Consider the following 18,103-nt stretch of genomic DNA (forward strand, 5'->3'; position numbering starts at 1 on the left):
TTGTGATATGTCTGTTATAGGAGTGCTGTTGGCAAATGAATTACTTCTTAGATGTTTTTTTATTTGCTCCTGAAGACATTGCACTGAATGCAACAGTTCTTCTATGGCCAAAGAAGATTGACCCTATTTTTGATGAACATGATAATGTAAGGGTATTTTCTTTGTTTATGGTATATTTTGACTTGTTAGATTTTTCACTTTTCTTGAGCTGTTCATTTTTTCAGCAGCTAGATATATCTATACATATAACATGAACCTTACTCATTTTGAAGAGCTTAAATAATGCATTTCCAGGTTTTTATATCAAAAGAGGGCTTTTTGGAGTAACTTAAAAATGCAGAAAATTGTCATTGCAGCTTAAAACATTCAACAAGTCCTAATATCTTAATTTGTTTGTGCTCAATACTAGGTAATTCATAGGAATGTAAAAAATTACTACAATGCAATTGACTGTTACTGAAAATATAACTGCCAGCCCTTAATAACATTTGTTAGTAATGAATGGTAGGAATTGTGTTACTTAGGTAGCCATCACTAATAGAAAATACATGACATCTACAGTTACAAAGAGAACATTAGATTATTAGATTACTTTTTTTTTCCTTTTTTTTTTTTTCTTCCTCTGGTCTACATTTGTCTTGCAAGCATTCTTTCTCTCTGGCTAAGATATAGTAAGTCAAGCCTTTTGGTGTTCTTTTTTCTCTTTGTAGTAATTGTGTAGAATTTGTCCTTGGATTTATTAATGACTTTTAGAAATGGCATTTAACATTTTTTATAAAAATAGTGATACCTTTTAAATATCACAATTGAGGATTTCTCTTCCGCTATGTTTGATTTCCATACTACAGAATATGTCCAAGGATATTGAATAAATCTCTAACTTAAAATATATCCAGACGGTGAGATTGTCTGATAACATGCAAACAAAATATTTTACATTAATGTAACACCACCCCCCCCAAATGAGTGGAATTAATTTTATACTTGTACACAGAGAATTCATGATGCTTGTTCAAATTATTTTAATGAAAATGTTGCTACAGAGTGTATCTGACTTATTAATGGGAGTCCCTCAGAAGTGTATCTCTCAGTAGCTGACTATCTGGCAACTTGCATTGTGCTAGAACTTAAGGAAAAGAATATTTTTACATCAGATCTTCACGAGTCTGCAAGTTTGAATTTTATACTGTTAGATATAAGTCCATTCCTCACAGAATCTCAGTATCATGGAACGGACCCTTAAAATTCATCTAGCCCAACCTCCCTGCTGAATGGGATCTTTCACTAGATCAGGTTGCCGAAAAATCTTGTCCAAACCAACTGTGAACATTTCCAGTCATTGGGTACCCACAACTTTTCTGTGCAACCTGTTGCAGTGTCTCACCACCCTCATTGTGGAAAATTTTTTACTTATATCCAATCTAAATCTACCCTCTTTCAGTTTAAAACTGCTGCCAATCATACTGTAATGCAGTTGAAAAGGACTGGTTCCTCTGGAGAAGTTCTGTTTGTCCTTCACAATTTTTGTGTGGCAGTAGTATTCTTGTCTTAGGAGATCTCCTTTGCAGAGATTGATTTCTTAGTTGATACCTTAAAAGTAACCCACTTTTGTGCAGATCCTGTGCTTTAGAGTTTTCTTGTGTTCTATAATTTCTGCCTTTTATAGGAGTAGATACATGTGGGGTAGCATTGGCCTTCAACAACTGTAGATGTCTCCTTTTTTGGCAATAAAGCGTTGAATCCTAAAGATGAGAATCTCTTTATTCTTTGCTGTAATACATGTCTTTATGGTGTCAACATTTACCCTGTGCTGTAGCAATTGGAGCTTCCCTATCTTTTTCTGAAGGAGTCCTTCATGCAATTCTAACTGCTATGATTGTTGAGGTACGGGTTCCACATTAACATACAGAGGCTGCACACACTTAAATGGGACATACAGGAAGCAACTCATCAAGAAATGTATTTATTTTAAGGATAATAACTTACCTGTATCATTTATTTTCTGCCTGTGCTAAATATTTAATTTAGACAGCACTGTGTATGTTAATTATTGTGGGGATTTACAACCACTTCTGCATTGCTTTTTACTATAAAAACAATCGTCTGTTTTGTAGATGATTGAAGAGTCCAAATGTAAAGGAGAACAAGAATTAATACAGAAGTCTGAGAAACTGATGGTGGAATTAGAAAAGCTGGTACATTCTGTAACAGAATTTGAAGAATACTCAGAACTGGACTGCATGCAACAGGTATGACTAACATTTAGTGTGAAATGGATAGAAATGTTCTGTATGTTTAAAACACAGGGATCCTGGAAGGAATTTAGAATTAAGTAATCAATTCTGTTAGCAAATGTGAACTACAAAATGTATTACCCTCTTGCCACAATGTCAAAACTCATTAAAAGCTCTACCCCCACCTGTCTGGTTTCTTGGGCTATACTGGTAATAACATCTGACTCAAATGAAAGTTTACTATAAAATTGTGCTTAAATTAGCTGATAGGTTCCTTCCCCTTGGGAGGAAGCTGCAGGCTGCCAGGAGGCCTCCCCTCAGCCTGCTCTGCTCTGGGCTGAACAAACCAAATATGCCAGGGGCAGAATCCAGCATTTGTTCTTAAATTTCATATATCTGGTGATTGCCCAGCACTCTATCAAGGTCTCTCTGCAAGGCCTCTCTACCCCTGGGGGAGTCAACAGACAAAAATACGAAGACTTACTACGTTTCGATGCTTTATTTTGATAGCTGTCCAGAGTATAGCTTAGTTATTTCTCAAGACATTCAATTATTTGATTTCAGTATGTAGCTGACCTGAGAGCATTACAGAAACGCATACAAGAGGCAGATGAAACAGTAGCTCATATTAATAAAGAAGAGACTCTGTTCAAGTGGAAATTGAGTGCCTTCCCACTCCTCAGCAACTTAAAAGTTGATATTGAACCATATCAGAAACTCTTCCAACTTATACTGAAATGGCAGCAAACACAGAAGAGGTATTTCAATATTATATACTTGAGGGTAAATGAGGGAGAGTGGACAAAATACTCATGCTATTTTTGTTCATGTCAGATATAGAACATGCCATTTGTTTTCTTGTAAGCTTTTATCAGTTGCTAGAAATCCAAGTTTAATGGTACTATAGTTTATATATTAGGGTTGTTGTTTTTAATTCAGCTAGAAAACATCTGTTGTTTTTTTTTTTAAATGCAATACAAATAAGTATATTTCATATTGGATTCTAACTGTATTGGTCACACTGGTAAGTCTATAAATAAGAAAAGTTCTGCGAAAGAAATGTATTGGGACAAAAAAGAATGGTTAGGTATGAGCCATTTTGTATGCCAAAAGAGGAAGAAGTTTAATTAGGAAGGTCACAGTCTGCATGTAATGAAAACCATACTTTATCTAATGTCCGTCCAAAGTGCCATGTAGATGTGCTCAAATGATTATGTTGCTCTCCAGTGGTTAGATATTACCACAAAAATTGTAATATGACTCTAAATTAAGTGAGATTTCTTACCAGTTCTTGCGTTCTTTCAATAAGACTAGAAAGTATTAATCTTTTTTGAGAGCAGGACAGAAATACACAGAAGAGCATGATCAAGCCACCCTTTTCTAATGCGTTAGAATTTTGTGTAAAATGATGGTAACTGGAAACAAGAGCTTTACTCTCATGTAAATAACTGTTAAATTAATCTGACTCATTTGTGTTGCAAAACAAAGTGTTAAATGTTTGTGTAGTACGTTTGCTATTCTGTTTTTTAACTTTGTTTTTTTCTCAGATGGATGGATGGTGCCTTTTTGGAACTAAATGGGGAAAGCATGGAGGCTGAGGTTGATGATTTTTCTCAAGAGATATACAAAATGTCAAAACTCTTCCAACAAAAACAGAAGAAAATTCAGCAGGAGTTGAAAAAGACATCACAACACAGAACTGTAGAAGAGAAGAAAGGAGAAGAAATAAAGGCAAATCCAACTCTTACAATGTGTTCTTCAGTTCTTGAGCAGATTAAAGACTTTAAGGTAAAAATAAAATGGCGAGGGTTATTAATATTTAATGCTAAGGGACAAATCCTAAATTAATTACTCAGTATGGGTAAATGCTGCAGTGTCAGAGTTTTCCTCTTTAAGTTAGGATATTGATGTTTCATACAAGTAAAACTCATTTAGAACTACTAACTTTTCTAGTAAGTTGAATGGTGCACCAGGGCCAAATTTCTTCTGATCTCACGCAAATGTTCAGAGACGCAGGAGGGCAAAACCTTTCCTCTTCCATTCTGTCCAGCAGGGCCTCAAAAGGAAGGCCAGATAGCAGAAAGCTACTGCTTGTTTGAGTAATAGTTATGGCTATGCAATTTTTTTAAGAATGTCTGTTAAACTTGCATTGATTAGACCTTACATATGAACTAGTGTACAAGGATTTACGCTTTTGCTACTCTGTGTTTGTGGACATCTAAATCTAGTCACGGGAAACTAAAGAAAAATGCTTGAACCTAAGCACCATGAAGTATCCTCTGTAAGTTATTTCTTCTTCCTATTGTGATAGAGAGAGCCAGAGCTCCGAATCACCATGCCTACATTGTACTGTCCCATTTATTTTAATAGGATTATAGATTTTTTAGCAGTTTTAGGGATGTGGACAGTTAAAGAGTGAATGCATACAGGGGAAAAAAGTGCTTTGGGGATTCAGGGAAACATTTAAGAATGTAGTTAAGAATTTTGACCTGGGACCATGTATTATATTAAGTAGAAGTCTGATTTAACATAACATAGTTGAAATTTTGTTCCTTTTCACTTTCTTGCCAAGACCTTTGCTTCATAGTATTATATTTCTTCTTCAGTAATTTACTGCAATTATTTAGGAATGGAATGGATCTGTCTGCACTTTTCAGAAAAGACTTCTCATGTCATCAGCTACTGGAACAGAATTTTAAATGCAAAACAAGGATGAGAAAAAAAGTTGAGAAATAATGCACATTGCAATTTTTATGTTATAAATGTTTTTTCCTCAACTAGGAGAATATTCCCACTGTGAATGTCTTTTGTAACCCTGGCATGCGAGCTCGGCATTGGCAGCAAATGTCAAATATAGTAGGATATGATTTAACACCAGACTCTGGAACTACCCTGAGAAAAGTTTTAAAGCAGAATCTAGCCCCTTATTTGGAAGAATTTGAAGCTATAAGTGTGGGTGCGAGTAAGGTAAGCATGGAGATTTGATAGTGACAAATATAATGTCAGGTCACTTTGTGCTGGCTTTTATGACCTGCTAGACTTTTTGCCTTTGCCCTTATACTAAAGAGATTTGGTGAGACTTTGGCCCATTAAAAGATAACTGTGAGTGTGTAAACATTTGTCTTTCATGTTATGTCCTTTGTATTTCCTGAGGGTACTGCTTTCTATGCACTAGAAAATGAATTACTAAGAAAAACATTAAAAATAACTTATGCTGTTAGATCAAAATAGTTTATTCAGCTCAGTAAGATTATGTACTGAATTAATCAACCTGAAAAAAATAATAAAGTAAGTAGAATAAATTATTTTCTTTTCATATGGTAGGAATTTTCCTTAGAAAAAGCAATGCATGCCATGATGGAAACCTGGGATTCAATTTCCTTCAATATGACTGTGTATCGTGAAACTGGTGTTCACATTCTGTCTGCAGTGGATGAGATTCAAGCCATTCTCGATGATCAGATTGTGAAAACTCAGACAATGAGGGGATCGCCTTTCATTAAACCATTTGACAAAGAAATCAGAGTATGATGAGAAAAACATACTTTTTTTTCCATTTTGATTTGCATAATAACTGTAATGCAAGAGTAAGCCAACAGTGTTACAACATTATTATTTGATGTTAGTGAAATGCATTATTGTTTCTTCAGCAAGATTCTCTGGAGTTCATTTAAGTCCTTCATACATTATTTCTCAGTGTTGCAGTTCCCTCTACATCTCAAGTTTTGGTTCCTCTCTCTTTTGCCATTCAGATACAAGTGCAACCAAAAAAACTTTTGGTTCACATACTTTGAAAATTGCTGTTTCATTTATGGTCTTTAACTTTGCTTCTTAATATCTTCAAAGTAAGATTTCATTATTGTTCAAATAATCGACATTTAGTGATGTAGTCCTTGAGTTTTGGAATCAAATTTTGAACTATAGTGTTTACTTTTGGGCAGGGAAACTTTTGGAGGGCTGGGAAAATTTTTCTTTCTTTTTTTTTTTTTTTTTTTTTTTTTAATCAGGCCTCAGAACAATGATGGAATCAATTTACAGCTGCTTGTCTATTTGCAGAAATAGAGTAGTCTTTGTGGTGCTAATGCTGTGTCTGCTGTCAGTAGAGAAGGTGGTCAATTTGCTATGCAGTTACCCTCTCTAATTCCTTCTATTTTTTTAGAAACAGGTGATTCAGGCAGGCCCAGTTAACATGTAATAATCCTGTAAAGGGTACTTATCCTTTACAGACAGCCTCTTCCAGAGTCATCTGTTATTGTCTGCTTTTGAGACAGCATACTGGTCTGGCTGGATCGGTCCTCTGATCTCGTGGTCTTTCTGGTATTCTTGTGTCCCTGCTATAATTCAGCTGCAAACCAAGAGCTCCTTGCTGTGGGAGATGGAACATAATTTGTCACTGGTAACCTGCAGGGTGTTACTGAACCATTAAGTTATTAAAAGATCGTAACACTGAAGTGATAACTGCATTTTGGGAAATTCATTTCCAGATACATTAAATTTCTGAACTCCTTTGGCCATCTGTATAAGTGAAAGAACCTAAATACTCCTAAATATTCTTCCATTATTTTGCAGACTGCTAGACACTTTTGTCTAATTTTCTTCTTGGGAACTAGAGCATTACAGTGTCCTCTTTTCCTCTAATTATTCTCTTTAATACTATTTGTGTGGAAATATCCATGTAACATTCTTTAAATATTTATTAAGGAATGGGAAAATCGCCTAATTCAAATTCAGGAGATAATTGATGAATGGCTGAAAGTGCAAGCACAGTGGCTTTATTTGGAACCCATTTTTTCTTCTGAGGATATCATGCAACAGATGCCAGAAGAGGGGCATCTCTTTCAGACTGTTGATAAACACTGGAAGGATATTATGAAATATTGTGCCAAAGACCCAAAGGTAAGGAAGAAAGACTGTATTAAAAAGAAACAATAGTTTCTCTGTTTCTTTTTGGCATTATTTTTGTTTATAGAATATACAATGATCAGCTACGTTACCTGCCTAGGCTTTCTAGGAATAAAACAATGTTGTACCTTAGTTGAGCAACTTTTGCTGTGCAAAGTATCTTATTTATAACTTACAGTTTGCATGTGTTTGTTATTACAGGTTCTTGTTGCTACTTCCTTGCTAGGGTTGTTGGGGAAGCTTCAGAACTGTAATGAGCTTCTTGACAAAATCATGAAAAGGCTTAATGCTTATCTTGAGAAAAAGCGTCTCTTCTTTCCCCGGTATGATGTGCTTAGGCTATTTCAAAAACAAAAGTCTTGAACATTTATATTGTTGTTCAGTAAGGTCAGCCTTTAAAGTAGCTTGATAATTCAGTTAGCTTCCTTTCTTTTTTTACCTTTTTTTTTTTTTTACTCTTTTTTTTTTAATGTTCTCAATCTTTTTCTAGCTTCTTTTTCTTGTCTAATGATGAAATGTTGGAGATCCTATCAGAGACTAAAGATCCTCTCCGAGTTCAGCCTCACTTGAAGAAGTGTTTTGAAGGCATTGCTAAGCTACATTTCCTTCCCAATCTGGATATTAAAGCAATGTATAGTTCCGAAGGAGAATGTGTTGAACTGATTTCAAAGATTTCTACTACTGAAGCTCGAGGTGCAGTGGAGAAGTGGTTAATTCAAGTAGAAGATATTATGCTGAAGAGTGTACATGATGTTATTGCTAAGTCAAGAATGGTATGGATTTTGTAGTATGTTTTTTGTAATAATTTAATAACAATGGCACAAAGAGAAATAGACCTTTATTTTAAGGATGTCTCTTGGCTTCCTAAAATTCTTACTGATTACAAGTGTTCATATAGATGAAGTTATGGCACCAGGAACAAGTTAACATGACTTGCATTTATAGTGAGTTAAGTAAGAGTTTACTTTGAATAAGAATTAAGTTGTTTTCCTGTAACAGTGATTTAATCTTTTTTTTTTTTTTTTTTTTTTAAGATTCACAGCAATACAGTGTTTCTAGGATATACAATTTGAAGTTAATGAATTATTTAGCATTTTTTATTTAACTAGAAGTTAGAAATAAATAAAACATTTACAATATGCTTGCTCCCTCCTAAAAGAAAATCATTTACCAGAGTATTTATATAATATGGAAAGATAAGTACATGAATCTTAAAAATTATTTGATAACAAATTGCAAATCTAAAGGGAAGAAGGCATTTAAAAGATAATTTGGACTTGGAAAAAAAGAATAGAGTGTTTTCAGCAAAGAATGTTAATAGGATCACAATATATGCTTCTGTATTATATCACAAAAACATAGAATGGTTTGATTTGGATGAGACCTTAAAGATCATCTAGTCCCAAGCCCCCTGATGTCAGCAGGGACACCTCCCACCAAACCAGGTTGCCCAAAGTCCCATCTAACCTGGCCTTGAACAATTCCAGAGATGGGGCATCCACAACTTTCCTGGGCAGTCTGTTCCTGCACCTCACGACCCCCATAGTAAAGCATTTTTTCCTTATATTTAATCTAAATCTACAGTTTTTTACTTTAAAGCCATTACCCCTTGTCTGTTGTTACACTCCCCGCTGAAGAGTCCCTCTTAGCTTTCTTGTAGGCCCACCTTTAAGTACTGGTAGGCCACTAAGGTCTCCCAGGAGCCTTCATTTCTCCGAGGTGAACAACACCAACTCCATCAGCCTTCTTCATAGGAGAGGAGCTCCAGCCATCTGATCATCCTCGTGGCACTCCTCTGGACTCACCCTAACAGGTCCACATCCTTCCTGTGCTGGGGGCTGCAGAGCTGAATGCAGGGCTCCAGGTGGGGTCTCATGAGAGTGGAGCAGAGGGGGAGAATGACCTCCTTCAACCCGCTAGCTGCACTTCTTTTGATGCAGGCCAGGATACAGCTGGCTTTCTGGGCTGCAGGTGCACATTGCCAGCTCTTGTTGAGCATTTCATCCAGCAATACCCCATTATTTAAGTATGCACTGACACTGTATTTGTACACTGTATTTATCTCTTTCAGGCATATCTAAAGACTGAGAGAAAAAGTTGGGTTCTGGAGTGGCCTGGACAAGTAGTTTTGTGTGTGTCTCAAATGTTCTGGACAAGTGAGGTACATGAAGTTCTTTGCAATGGACCAGAGGTACTATGTAACGCATATTTTATTTTATTTTATTTTTAAATTTTTATTCATTTTTCATTTCAGCTGGTGTATTTTGCCTAGTCAAATCTTCTCTTTCTGCAATCAAAATAAAATTTGATAAAACATCAGCATATGAGTTTGATATGCATGAATATCTGTAAAGTGATTTATACCTTTGATTCAGGTACTTGAATACTCTTGTTTAGAGCAACCCTGGATTAAAATGTAGTTTTGGAACATACATGAAAAACTGTGATTGAGAGAAAAGTTGATGCAAAAAAAAAAAAAAAAGATGATGTATGAATATATAGGTTTAATAAGCAATCTCCATTAAGGTATTTAGTTACTGTGAAGAAGTCTGGAACACTTGAAGCTGTCATATACTCAGTTTCATAATTACCTTTGTTTTTCCCAGGGGTTAAAGGATTACTATAATACACTTCAGCTTCAACTTAATGATATCGTAGAGCTGGTAAGAGGAAAACTTTCAAAGCAAACAAGGACTACACTGGGTGCCTTGGTTACTATTGATGTTCATGCTAGAGATGTCGTCATGGAAATGATTCAAAGTGGTACTTCTCTTTTAAAAATATTTTTCTTTCTGTGTGTCTTTAATTCCATAATGCTGAATTAATCAAAAATAGCTAACCAATCTGATTTTGCTGCATGAAACACAACAGTTTTAAGACGTGAGCATCAAATGTATGTGAGTATTTGGACGCGAACATAAACAGTAATAATTTCAAAGTTGTTTTAAATTTAAATCTAATAGAAAATCCAGTTATCTAAAACTTCCTTTACTTTTAATTATGTATTTATCAGGTGTACAGAGTGAAACAGACTTTCAGTGGCTTGCACAACTACGGTATTACTGGGAATCTGAGAACGTTCGTGTCTGCATCATTAATTGCAATGTAAAATATGCTTATGAATACCTTGGAAACTCACCACGCCTTGTCATTACTCCTCTAACAGACAGGTGTTATCGCACCTTGGTATGATCTCAACAATAAGTGGTACTAAATACCATATTTACTGTAGTATGTTATTTTTTGCATTGTTCATTATAGCCATACTTTTAGGGCTTTCAGTTGTTGTGAGACTGCTATTTCTGTAAAAGGCAATTTTCAAAGATCGTAATTTCTATAGATTATTGAAAATGAAATTGAGCTACAGTAGCAAATCTGGACAGCCCATCAACATGACTTAAATTTTAGTGGATTGTTTTGTTGTGAATATGATTTTTAAAATATGTATAGAAAAACGTCCCTGTTTAGGTTTTGTCACTTTCTAGGTTACGAGAACACGAAATCCATTTCTGATGCCCTGTAGTTGTTAAATGAAATGGAGAAGGAACCACTTGTGATCATAGCTTTCCTAAGGCTAGTAGAAGTTTAGCAACTTTTTAGTCTCCCTGCTCCTGTTAGAGGTGTTTATCGTTGTACTGTTCTATCATCAACTAACCTGACAATGGAAAATTACCATGCGTAACAAAATGATATACTGTGAGGAGTACAAATGCAACAAAGGGGGACAGGGTAGGAAAGAAAAAGAAAAAAGGAAAAAGTATATGAAAGTAGAAGTGGAGGTAGAAAAGAGTAAACTAATTGCTTGAAGTCTGGTGTGAAAGATGTATCTAAACAAGACCTGAAAGACTGGATTCAATAAAGTTCGAGTAACTAATCATGGTCGTGATCATAATGTATAAAACTAAATTCTCTTTTAGCGAAAATTCATTTCTCTTGTCTCTATTTCTAAGCCATAAGTAAATTTCAGATTATTTTTAAATTTGCATAATATATAAATGTACTTCTTCTTTTGGTTTCATACAGTCATTTTATTTATCTAATGCAATTTAAAGTAACAGTTTCATTCAGAATAATTTCATATGAATGAAATACTAATAATTTCCATAAACTATTTCTGTTCCTTAGATTGGAGCTTTTTATTTAAACCTTGGTGGGGCCCCAGAGGGTCCAGCAGGAACAGGTAAAACAGAGACCACCAAAGATTTAGCTAAAGCTTTGGCTGTGCAGTGTGTTGTCTTCAACTGTTCTGATGGCCTCGATTACCTGGCAATGGGAAAGGTAAATAGAATTAAATGTTAGGCTTTGTATTTTATTTATTAGGATGAAAAACTGTAGGGTGCCCACTTTGCAGGGACACTTGAATAAATGAGGTTTGCTACCCTTGGACACAATATAATGGTCCCTACATATGTTAAATTTTCTATGTATCATGAAATCCTGTAAGTCACTAATTAAAACACAAAAAGAAACAAGAGTTTGACAGAACAGAATCTTGTGATTTAGCTTTCTTTAAAACAAAGACTTTGTCATTATATCACTGACTTTTGCTCTAAACAGGCCTAGATATTATCAAAATTGTACCTTTCATATAATTAAACTTCCAACATGATACTCTTGGTTTCTTTTGAATCCTTGAAAATTGTGTTAGAGATATTATTGCTGTCTTTCTTAATTTTACAGTTTTTCAAGGGATTGGCTTCGTCAGGTGCATGGGCATGTTTTGATGAATTCAATCGCATTGAACTGGAAGTATTGTCTGTTGTGGCACAGCAGATCCTTTGCATCCAGAGAGCCATACAGATAAAGCTAGAAAAGTTTGTTTTTGAAGGAACTGAACTGAAGCTTAACCCCAACTGTTTTGTAGCTATCACTATGAACCCAGGTTATGCAGGACGTTCTGAACTTCCAGATAATCTGAAGGTAAAATTGTAAAATACATGCCTTTGCTTAAAAAAAAAATTAGAAATAGTAATAAAAAATATATATTTCTGGTATTATTTCAGGTTTACTTCATATTTTACCACATACTTTTTTTGTGATTTACACATACCAAATCTCTTTTTTCCTAACTACTTTTGTTATTTCTGAAAGAAATTAAACTTTTTTTTTTTTCCCTCTTGTGTCTATTTCTGTTTTTCATGCTTATTTTTCCAGACCAAAAATTTCAATACCGTAACAAGTAAACTGGCAAGTGTCAGACTGTTATTAGATTGTATGATTTGGATGATAACTTTTTTAAGATGGAAGGATACGTTGGAAGAATGCTTTAAGAAAGTATTTTTACATAGCATTTATTGTAGGCTTACTTAAAAGAAGTTCTGGTGAACTACACTTCATACATATAATGAGTTTGCTTAGATTACATGGTTAAATAAAAACTAAGGGATTATTTTTGTGACTAGATTAGCTGTTTCATTGAGGAGGTTTGGCTTTAACAAAGTGATTTGGAGCCTTTTGGAAGCAGTGCTACAGCGTACTGTTCCTTAACACTCAGGGTAGGGCAGAGTAGGTGCTGTACTATACATGTCAATTTAAAGCAGACTTAATATGGTATGAAAATATGTCAAGCACTGATTACCTCAGGAAAGGAAGTGCATTCTCTCATGCTACCTACATCACTTACTGCTGTGTTGGATGCATCAGTGTAAGTGGCAAACTGCACTTCTGAGGCAGTGTTGAGGGGAAATAGCTGCAGAGTGTCTTTCCTGCATTGACGTGTACATGGAGATGGATCTTGATGGTGTTGTGTTTCCATTAGCTTCCTAGCAAGTCATAAACTGTCTCTGCATAAATTAGCAGTTTTTCTATTTGATTGGCTCCCAGTGTTCTGCACACTACTGCTTTCCAGTGTGACTGTGTAAATGATCCACAGCTTATCTACATAATCATATTAAGCAGTACTTCAGTAGAAAGTAGAAATGCTGTGGTGGGATGATCCATTACCCACAAAAATTATCTAAAGATATTTCTTTGGGTATGTGTTTCAGGTTCTTTTCCGAACAGTAGCCATGATGGTTCCTAACTATGCTCTGATAGCAGAAATTTCTCTCTATTCATATGGATTTCTGAATGCAAAGTCACTGTCAGTGAAGATAGTAATGACCTACAGGCTTTGCTCAGAACAGCTTTCCTCTCAGTATCACTATGACTATGGTATGCGAGCAGTTAAAGCTGTTTTGGTGGCTGCTGGGAATCTAAAATTGAAATTTCCAAAGCAAGATGAAGATGTATTGGTGAGTTCAAGGAATAATTCGTAAGGAATTTTACTGGTGCATGCGGTTCTGAGTTCTGAGGGTATTTCCACCACATCTTCACTGTCACGTCACTGCTCCACTTTATTTAGGTTCCCTATTTGTGAAACAAAGATTGTCTTTTTTTATTTTTTATTAACATCTGTTAAGTACATGCTGCACTTTCCAGTGCTCTTCTGCTGATTGCATAGTTGTGTTTAACTGCTTATCAAAGGCACCATATAATTAATAATCTTTATTACATATTGTTTTAATTTCTGAACAGTTTATTCTTTGTTTCTAATGAGAACAATAAACTGTGTAATTGTTTTCTCTAGCTTCTTAGATCAATTAAGGACGTGAACCAGCCCAAATTTTTGTCATGTGATATACCTCTGTTCATGGGTATAACTAGTGATCTATTTCCTGGAATCAAACTTCCTGATGCAGAGTACAATGTAAGTATACTTGTAACCTTTTGTTGGTAAAAATTATCAGTTTTGCTTGTTTATCTTGTAACCAAGTGTAATTAATACAGTAATTTGTGAGTTGTTGTGAGATATGGAAAATTGTGAATGTTTGCAATGAAACTTTGTACCACAGAAAATTCTTGGATCTGTTGTGAGTTTAATTCACATCTGAGTTCCCTTATGTCCAGAAGGGCTGTGTAAGGCATCTTACAAATCAGAAACTGATCTGCAAATTTACCGGATTTCAGAGTCTGGCTGATTTCCATCCTAATTTTGGATGTAATTGATCCTAATTGTTGGATATATTTCAGTGAGATTAAGCTTGGCGCTTGCATTTTCTTTCGCTTATAACAACAAATAAAGCACAGTTCCTTTGTAGGAGGATCATTGGGAAAAAGATAAAGATGGTGGAAAAAACAGAATGGATTCACTTTTAAAAATTTTCCAGTAAATACTAGACTCCTGTCAAAAGTGTAGTATACTGATGCACAGTGTTGGTTTGCTGCTGATGATATGCCTTTCCCGCAGGATAAAATTTGTAGTTAACTCCTGTTCTAGCATAGGAAGTACAGAAGTGATTTTTTTTTCAGGGATGTTTGCTCTATTCTGATTAGTAGTGTTTCAGTTATTAATTAATGTGAAACCCTTGACAATGATCATAAACTGTTCTACTGTAGTCCAAGAGATGAATTTAATTGATATGGTGCAATGAATATTTACTTGTAATTTTACTAATGAATAAAATTAATAAATATACTTAATCTGGAATTATACATTTGTAATTTGTAAACACGAGAACAGGGTTTTAAAAGTGGGAGGGGAGGAGAAGAAAAGAAAAACTTGTAGCAAATGATAAGACTGATTTGTTTTGATTTTAGGATTTTCTGGAATGTGCGAGTGAATGTTGTATTCGACATAATGTCCAACCTGTAAAAGCTTTCATAGAGAAAATGATACAGACGTATGAAATGATGATTGTTAGACATGGGTAAGATTCCCATTACTGTTTCACAAGCTGTATTTGTTGTCATTTGGGTTTATACCATGGTTATCTATATCACATATAAAAGGTTTTAATGGTGGCAAAATGTTTGTGTTGAAACAGTTGGTTACCAATACTACTTTAACATGTACCAAAATTCTCGTGAATCTAGCGTCCAGATTTTGGCCTGGATAGAGCTAATTTTCATCATAGTGGCTGGCATGGTGCTGTGTTTTGGATTTAGCATAAGAATAATGCTGGTAACACACCGATGTTACAGTCATTGCAGAGCAGTACGTATACTGAGTCAAGGACTTTGCAGCTTCTCATACCACCTGCTAGTGGGCAGGCTGGGGGTGCACAAGGAGCTGGAAGGGGACAACCAGGACAGCTGGCCCAGCCTGGCCAAAGGGATATTCCGTGCCATGTGGCATTGTGCTGAGCAATGGAACTGGGGGGACTTGGCCAGGGGGGCTGCCATTGCTCGGAGATTGACTGGCCATCAGTCAGCTGTAGTGAGCAATGGTGTTGTGTGTTAGTTATCAGATCTCTGCTGTTCTGTTCCTAGGGGGTGGGTGGGGGTGGTGTGTGTGTGTGTGCGTGTTGTAAAAATCAGGCAGATACACAATATAGGCTTGCAAGTTCATGTATGATTTTGAATGCAACACCTTTAAAAAGTTATTTTCTAGATACGTGGGCCAGATCTACCAAAATATTTAAGCATATGGATGATGATGTTGGTCTTCACGTGGTCTGTAAAAGTAAAAATTGCAAGACATCTATTAATAGCTTTTAATTTTTTTTCTTTCCTCCTTTTTTTTTTTTTCTTCCATCTAACAGCTTTATGCTGGTAGGGGAACCGTTTTCTGGGAAGACCAAAGTTCTACACGTGTTGGCGGACACGCTGTCTCTTATGAAAGAGCGTAGTTATGGTGAAGAAGAAAGAGTAATTTTTAGGACTGTGAATCCAAAATCGATCACTATGGGTCAGCTTTTTGGGCATTTTGATTTGGTATCTCATGAGGTAACGCATGTTTTTAAAATAGAGTGTAGCAATTGCCTGTCTTTATCTGTTTCTTCCTGTCACATGCTGTGGCTTTCATGGGGCTTGTATGAATGTACTTTTTTAACTGCATTTTAACTTTAGGTTAACTCATGGTGTTATTGCACAGCTGTTTTCAGGCCAGGAAAGGCTTCTGCTTTTTAAAGTCCCACTTCCAGACAGTGTTTCTTCATTCTCTGGAATCCAGTGTTTGTAGGGCTGTATTGTTAATAACATTACTGGTTCGTTGGTTTTAAGAATCAATAAGCAAACATAACAGTATGGGTTCTTTCTTTTTTTTTTTAAACTTTTCCCATATATGTGAGACCTCCTTGATTCTTGATAGTAAACAGTGGAATTTGTGGTTTTATCACTTTAAACGCACATGAGAACACAATTTTAATTAGTGTTGTTCTAACTCAGATGGCTGGTTTCAAATTAGTGTTGAAAATAATGCAGCAGTAAGTGTGTATGAAGTTATGTAGGTTTCAATATGCAAAAGAAGCAATGCTATTCTGAGAGGCATTGTCCTAATACAGCTCTATCCATGCTAGGGAGACATACCAAACTTAACTGGATTCATTTCTCTGTCAGTTCTGAACTAGTGTAATCAAAGTAGTGCCAAAACTATCTGGAAAAACTTACATACTCATCAGTTCCCCACTGTAAAACTTAGGTTTGGAGAAAAAAGAATATAGAAAAGTGAATATGAAATACTGAAACTTAGGATGAGTCTGGGAAGAATCCAATGCAAGCCAGAAAAAAAAACACTTCTAATTTTCTGTGAAGTGAATTCCCTGTCTTCTGTTTATTTTAACAAAACGTATTTTTAAAGGCGAAAGATCACTGTCTGTTTTTAAATTTGCTGATGTTGCGTGGCCCTTTGTGAAACTGCAAAGCTGTACTCTGCTCTCTGCAGAGCAAGAGAGTAGGTAAAGAGAAGAAAAATGAAAAGGAATAGTTTAACTTTTTCAGTTCAATTAAAAAAGCCTTTGACAAATACTAATAGGATTACTGGTAGTTTAAATTGAAATATGTATACTATGTCTTTTTACCTTTCCTTCCTACATTCTCCCCTTCTAGTGGACAGATGGTATAGTTGCTAATACTTTCAGAGAATTTGCATTATCTGAGACTCCTGAACGCAAATGGGTTATCTTTGATGGCCCAATTGATACTCTGTGGATAGAAAGCATGAACACGGTTCTGGATGACAACAAAAAGGTATCAGTGTAAATAAATGCCTAAATGATATATGACATTTTGAAAGTATTCTTCTACATATAAAAACACAAAAGCAAGCAGAAAAACTTGGCATTTCAAATGCAAGGTGGCTTTGGGAATAAGTCATTACATTTTGTGTTTGTTTTTTGTTGTTTTCTTTTTTCTTTATTGGAATCATAATCATAGTATCAACCTGTAAGATGTTTAATGTATAGTATTCCCTTAATATCAGATGTTTGTAATGAAAATGAATAATTCAATTTTAAATTAAAAAAAAAACAATTAATGTAAAGTCCACAGTTTCAAAAGTTGTCACTAATTGTAAGTGCTTAAGTTTCTGCAATCCCAACTGAAGACAAAAAAGGTTTCATTTTCAATATTAAATTCTGAAGTTAAAGTTGTAACCATACAACTCCTGAAAATGGGCCTTAGGAATTTGCAAGTGTATATAAAAATTACAGACAACATTTTGCATTTAAATTTTGGATAATTTGTGACAATACTCAATTTGAACTATTGTTCTTATAAGCAGGAAAGGTGAATCGCCAACTGGAATGCTTCGTTATTAGCAACAAGAGTAGCAGATATCCTTTCTGCTTGCTGCCTGTCATATATAGGGTTGATAGTTATTGGTAATGAACCTACTGGTAGGATAATGTGGAGTACTATGGTGTAAGTGAAGAATTTAGGTAATGCTTGTAAACTACTGGTTTTTGCTCCAAATTATTAAACATTTTATGTGGTTGGCATTGCTTCTGATTAAACTTGGATTTGCTAATTTTCATGTATACCTCCAGTGTGATAGGAGGGGTAATTGACAACTGCATGTTTTCTTTTTTTGTAATCTTCCTTGTGATTTTTTTCTTAATTGAAGCTTTGTTTGATGAGTGGAGAAATCATCCAAATGTCCCTTCAGATGAGTCTAATTTTTGAAACAATGGACCTTTCCCAGGCATCTGTAAGTTCTGTATTTAATGGAAATATAAAACTAAGTTCAATAAATTAAATATATAATAAAG

The 18,103-nt window shown here is 35.1% G+C and overlaps 1 protein-coding gene across 1 annotated transcript in view; it reads left to right on the forward strand.

Moving 5' to 3' along the window:
- Positions 1-18,103, forward strand: part of DNAH12 (dynein axonemal heavy chain 12) — a 68,810-nt gene that overhangs the window by 13,201 nt on the left and 37,506 nt on the right. The window contains exons 14-33 of the mRNA XM_035546969.2: positions 21-146; positions 2,115-2,249; positions 2,799-2,992; positions 3,782-4,022; positions 5,016-5,201; positions 5,559-5,759; positions 6,936-7,130; positions 7,338-7,459; positions 7,627-7,909; positions 9,208-9,327; positions 9,743-9,899; positions 10,150-10,322; positions 11,262-11,414; positions 11,817-12,056; positions 13,124-13,369; positions 13,705-13,824; positions 14,715-14,824; positions 15,659-15,842; positions 16,944-17,084; positions 17,959-18,042. Coding sequence (XP_035402862.2) covers positions 21-146; positions 2,115-2,249; positions 2,799-2,992; positions 3,782-4,022; positions 5,016-5,201; positions 5,559-5,759; positions 6,936-7,130; positions 7,338-7,459; positions 7,627-7,909; positions 9,208-9,327; positions 9,743-9,899; positions 10,150-10,322; positions 11,262-11,414; positions 11,817-12,056; positions 13,124-13,369; positions 13,705-13,824; positions 14,715-14,824; positions 15,659-15,842; positions 16,944-17,084; positions 17,959-18,042 — 3,411 coding nt within the window. The remainder of the gene's footprint in view (positions 1-20; positions 147-2,114; positions 2,250-2,798; positions 2,993-3,781; positions 4,023-5,015; positions 5,202-5,558; positions 5,760-6,935; positions 7,131-7,337; positions 7,460-7,626; positions 7,910-9,207; positions 9,328-9,742; positions 9,900-10,149; positions 10,323-11,261; positions 11,415-11,816; positions 12,057-13,123; positions 13,370-13,704; positions 13,825-14,714; positions 14,825-15,658; positions 15,843-16,943; positions 17,085-17,958; positions 18,043-18,103) is intronic.

The sequence above is a fragment of the Cygnus atratus genome, chromosome 10 (assembly GCF_013377495.2).
Source record: "Cygnus atratus isolate AKBS03 ecotype Queensland, Australia chromosome 10, CAtr_DNAZoo_HiC_assembly, whole genome shotgun sequence".
NCBI classification, from domain to species: Eukaryota; Metazoa; Chordata; class Aves; order Anseriformes; family Anatidae; genus Cygnus; species Cygnus atratus.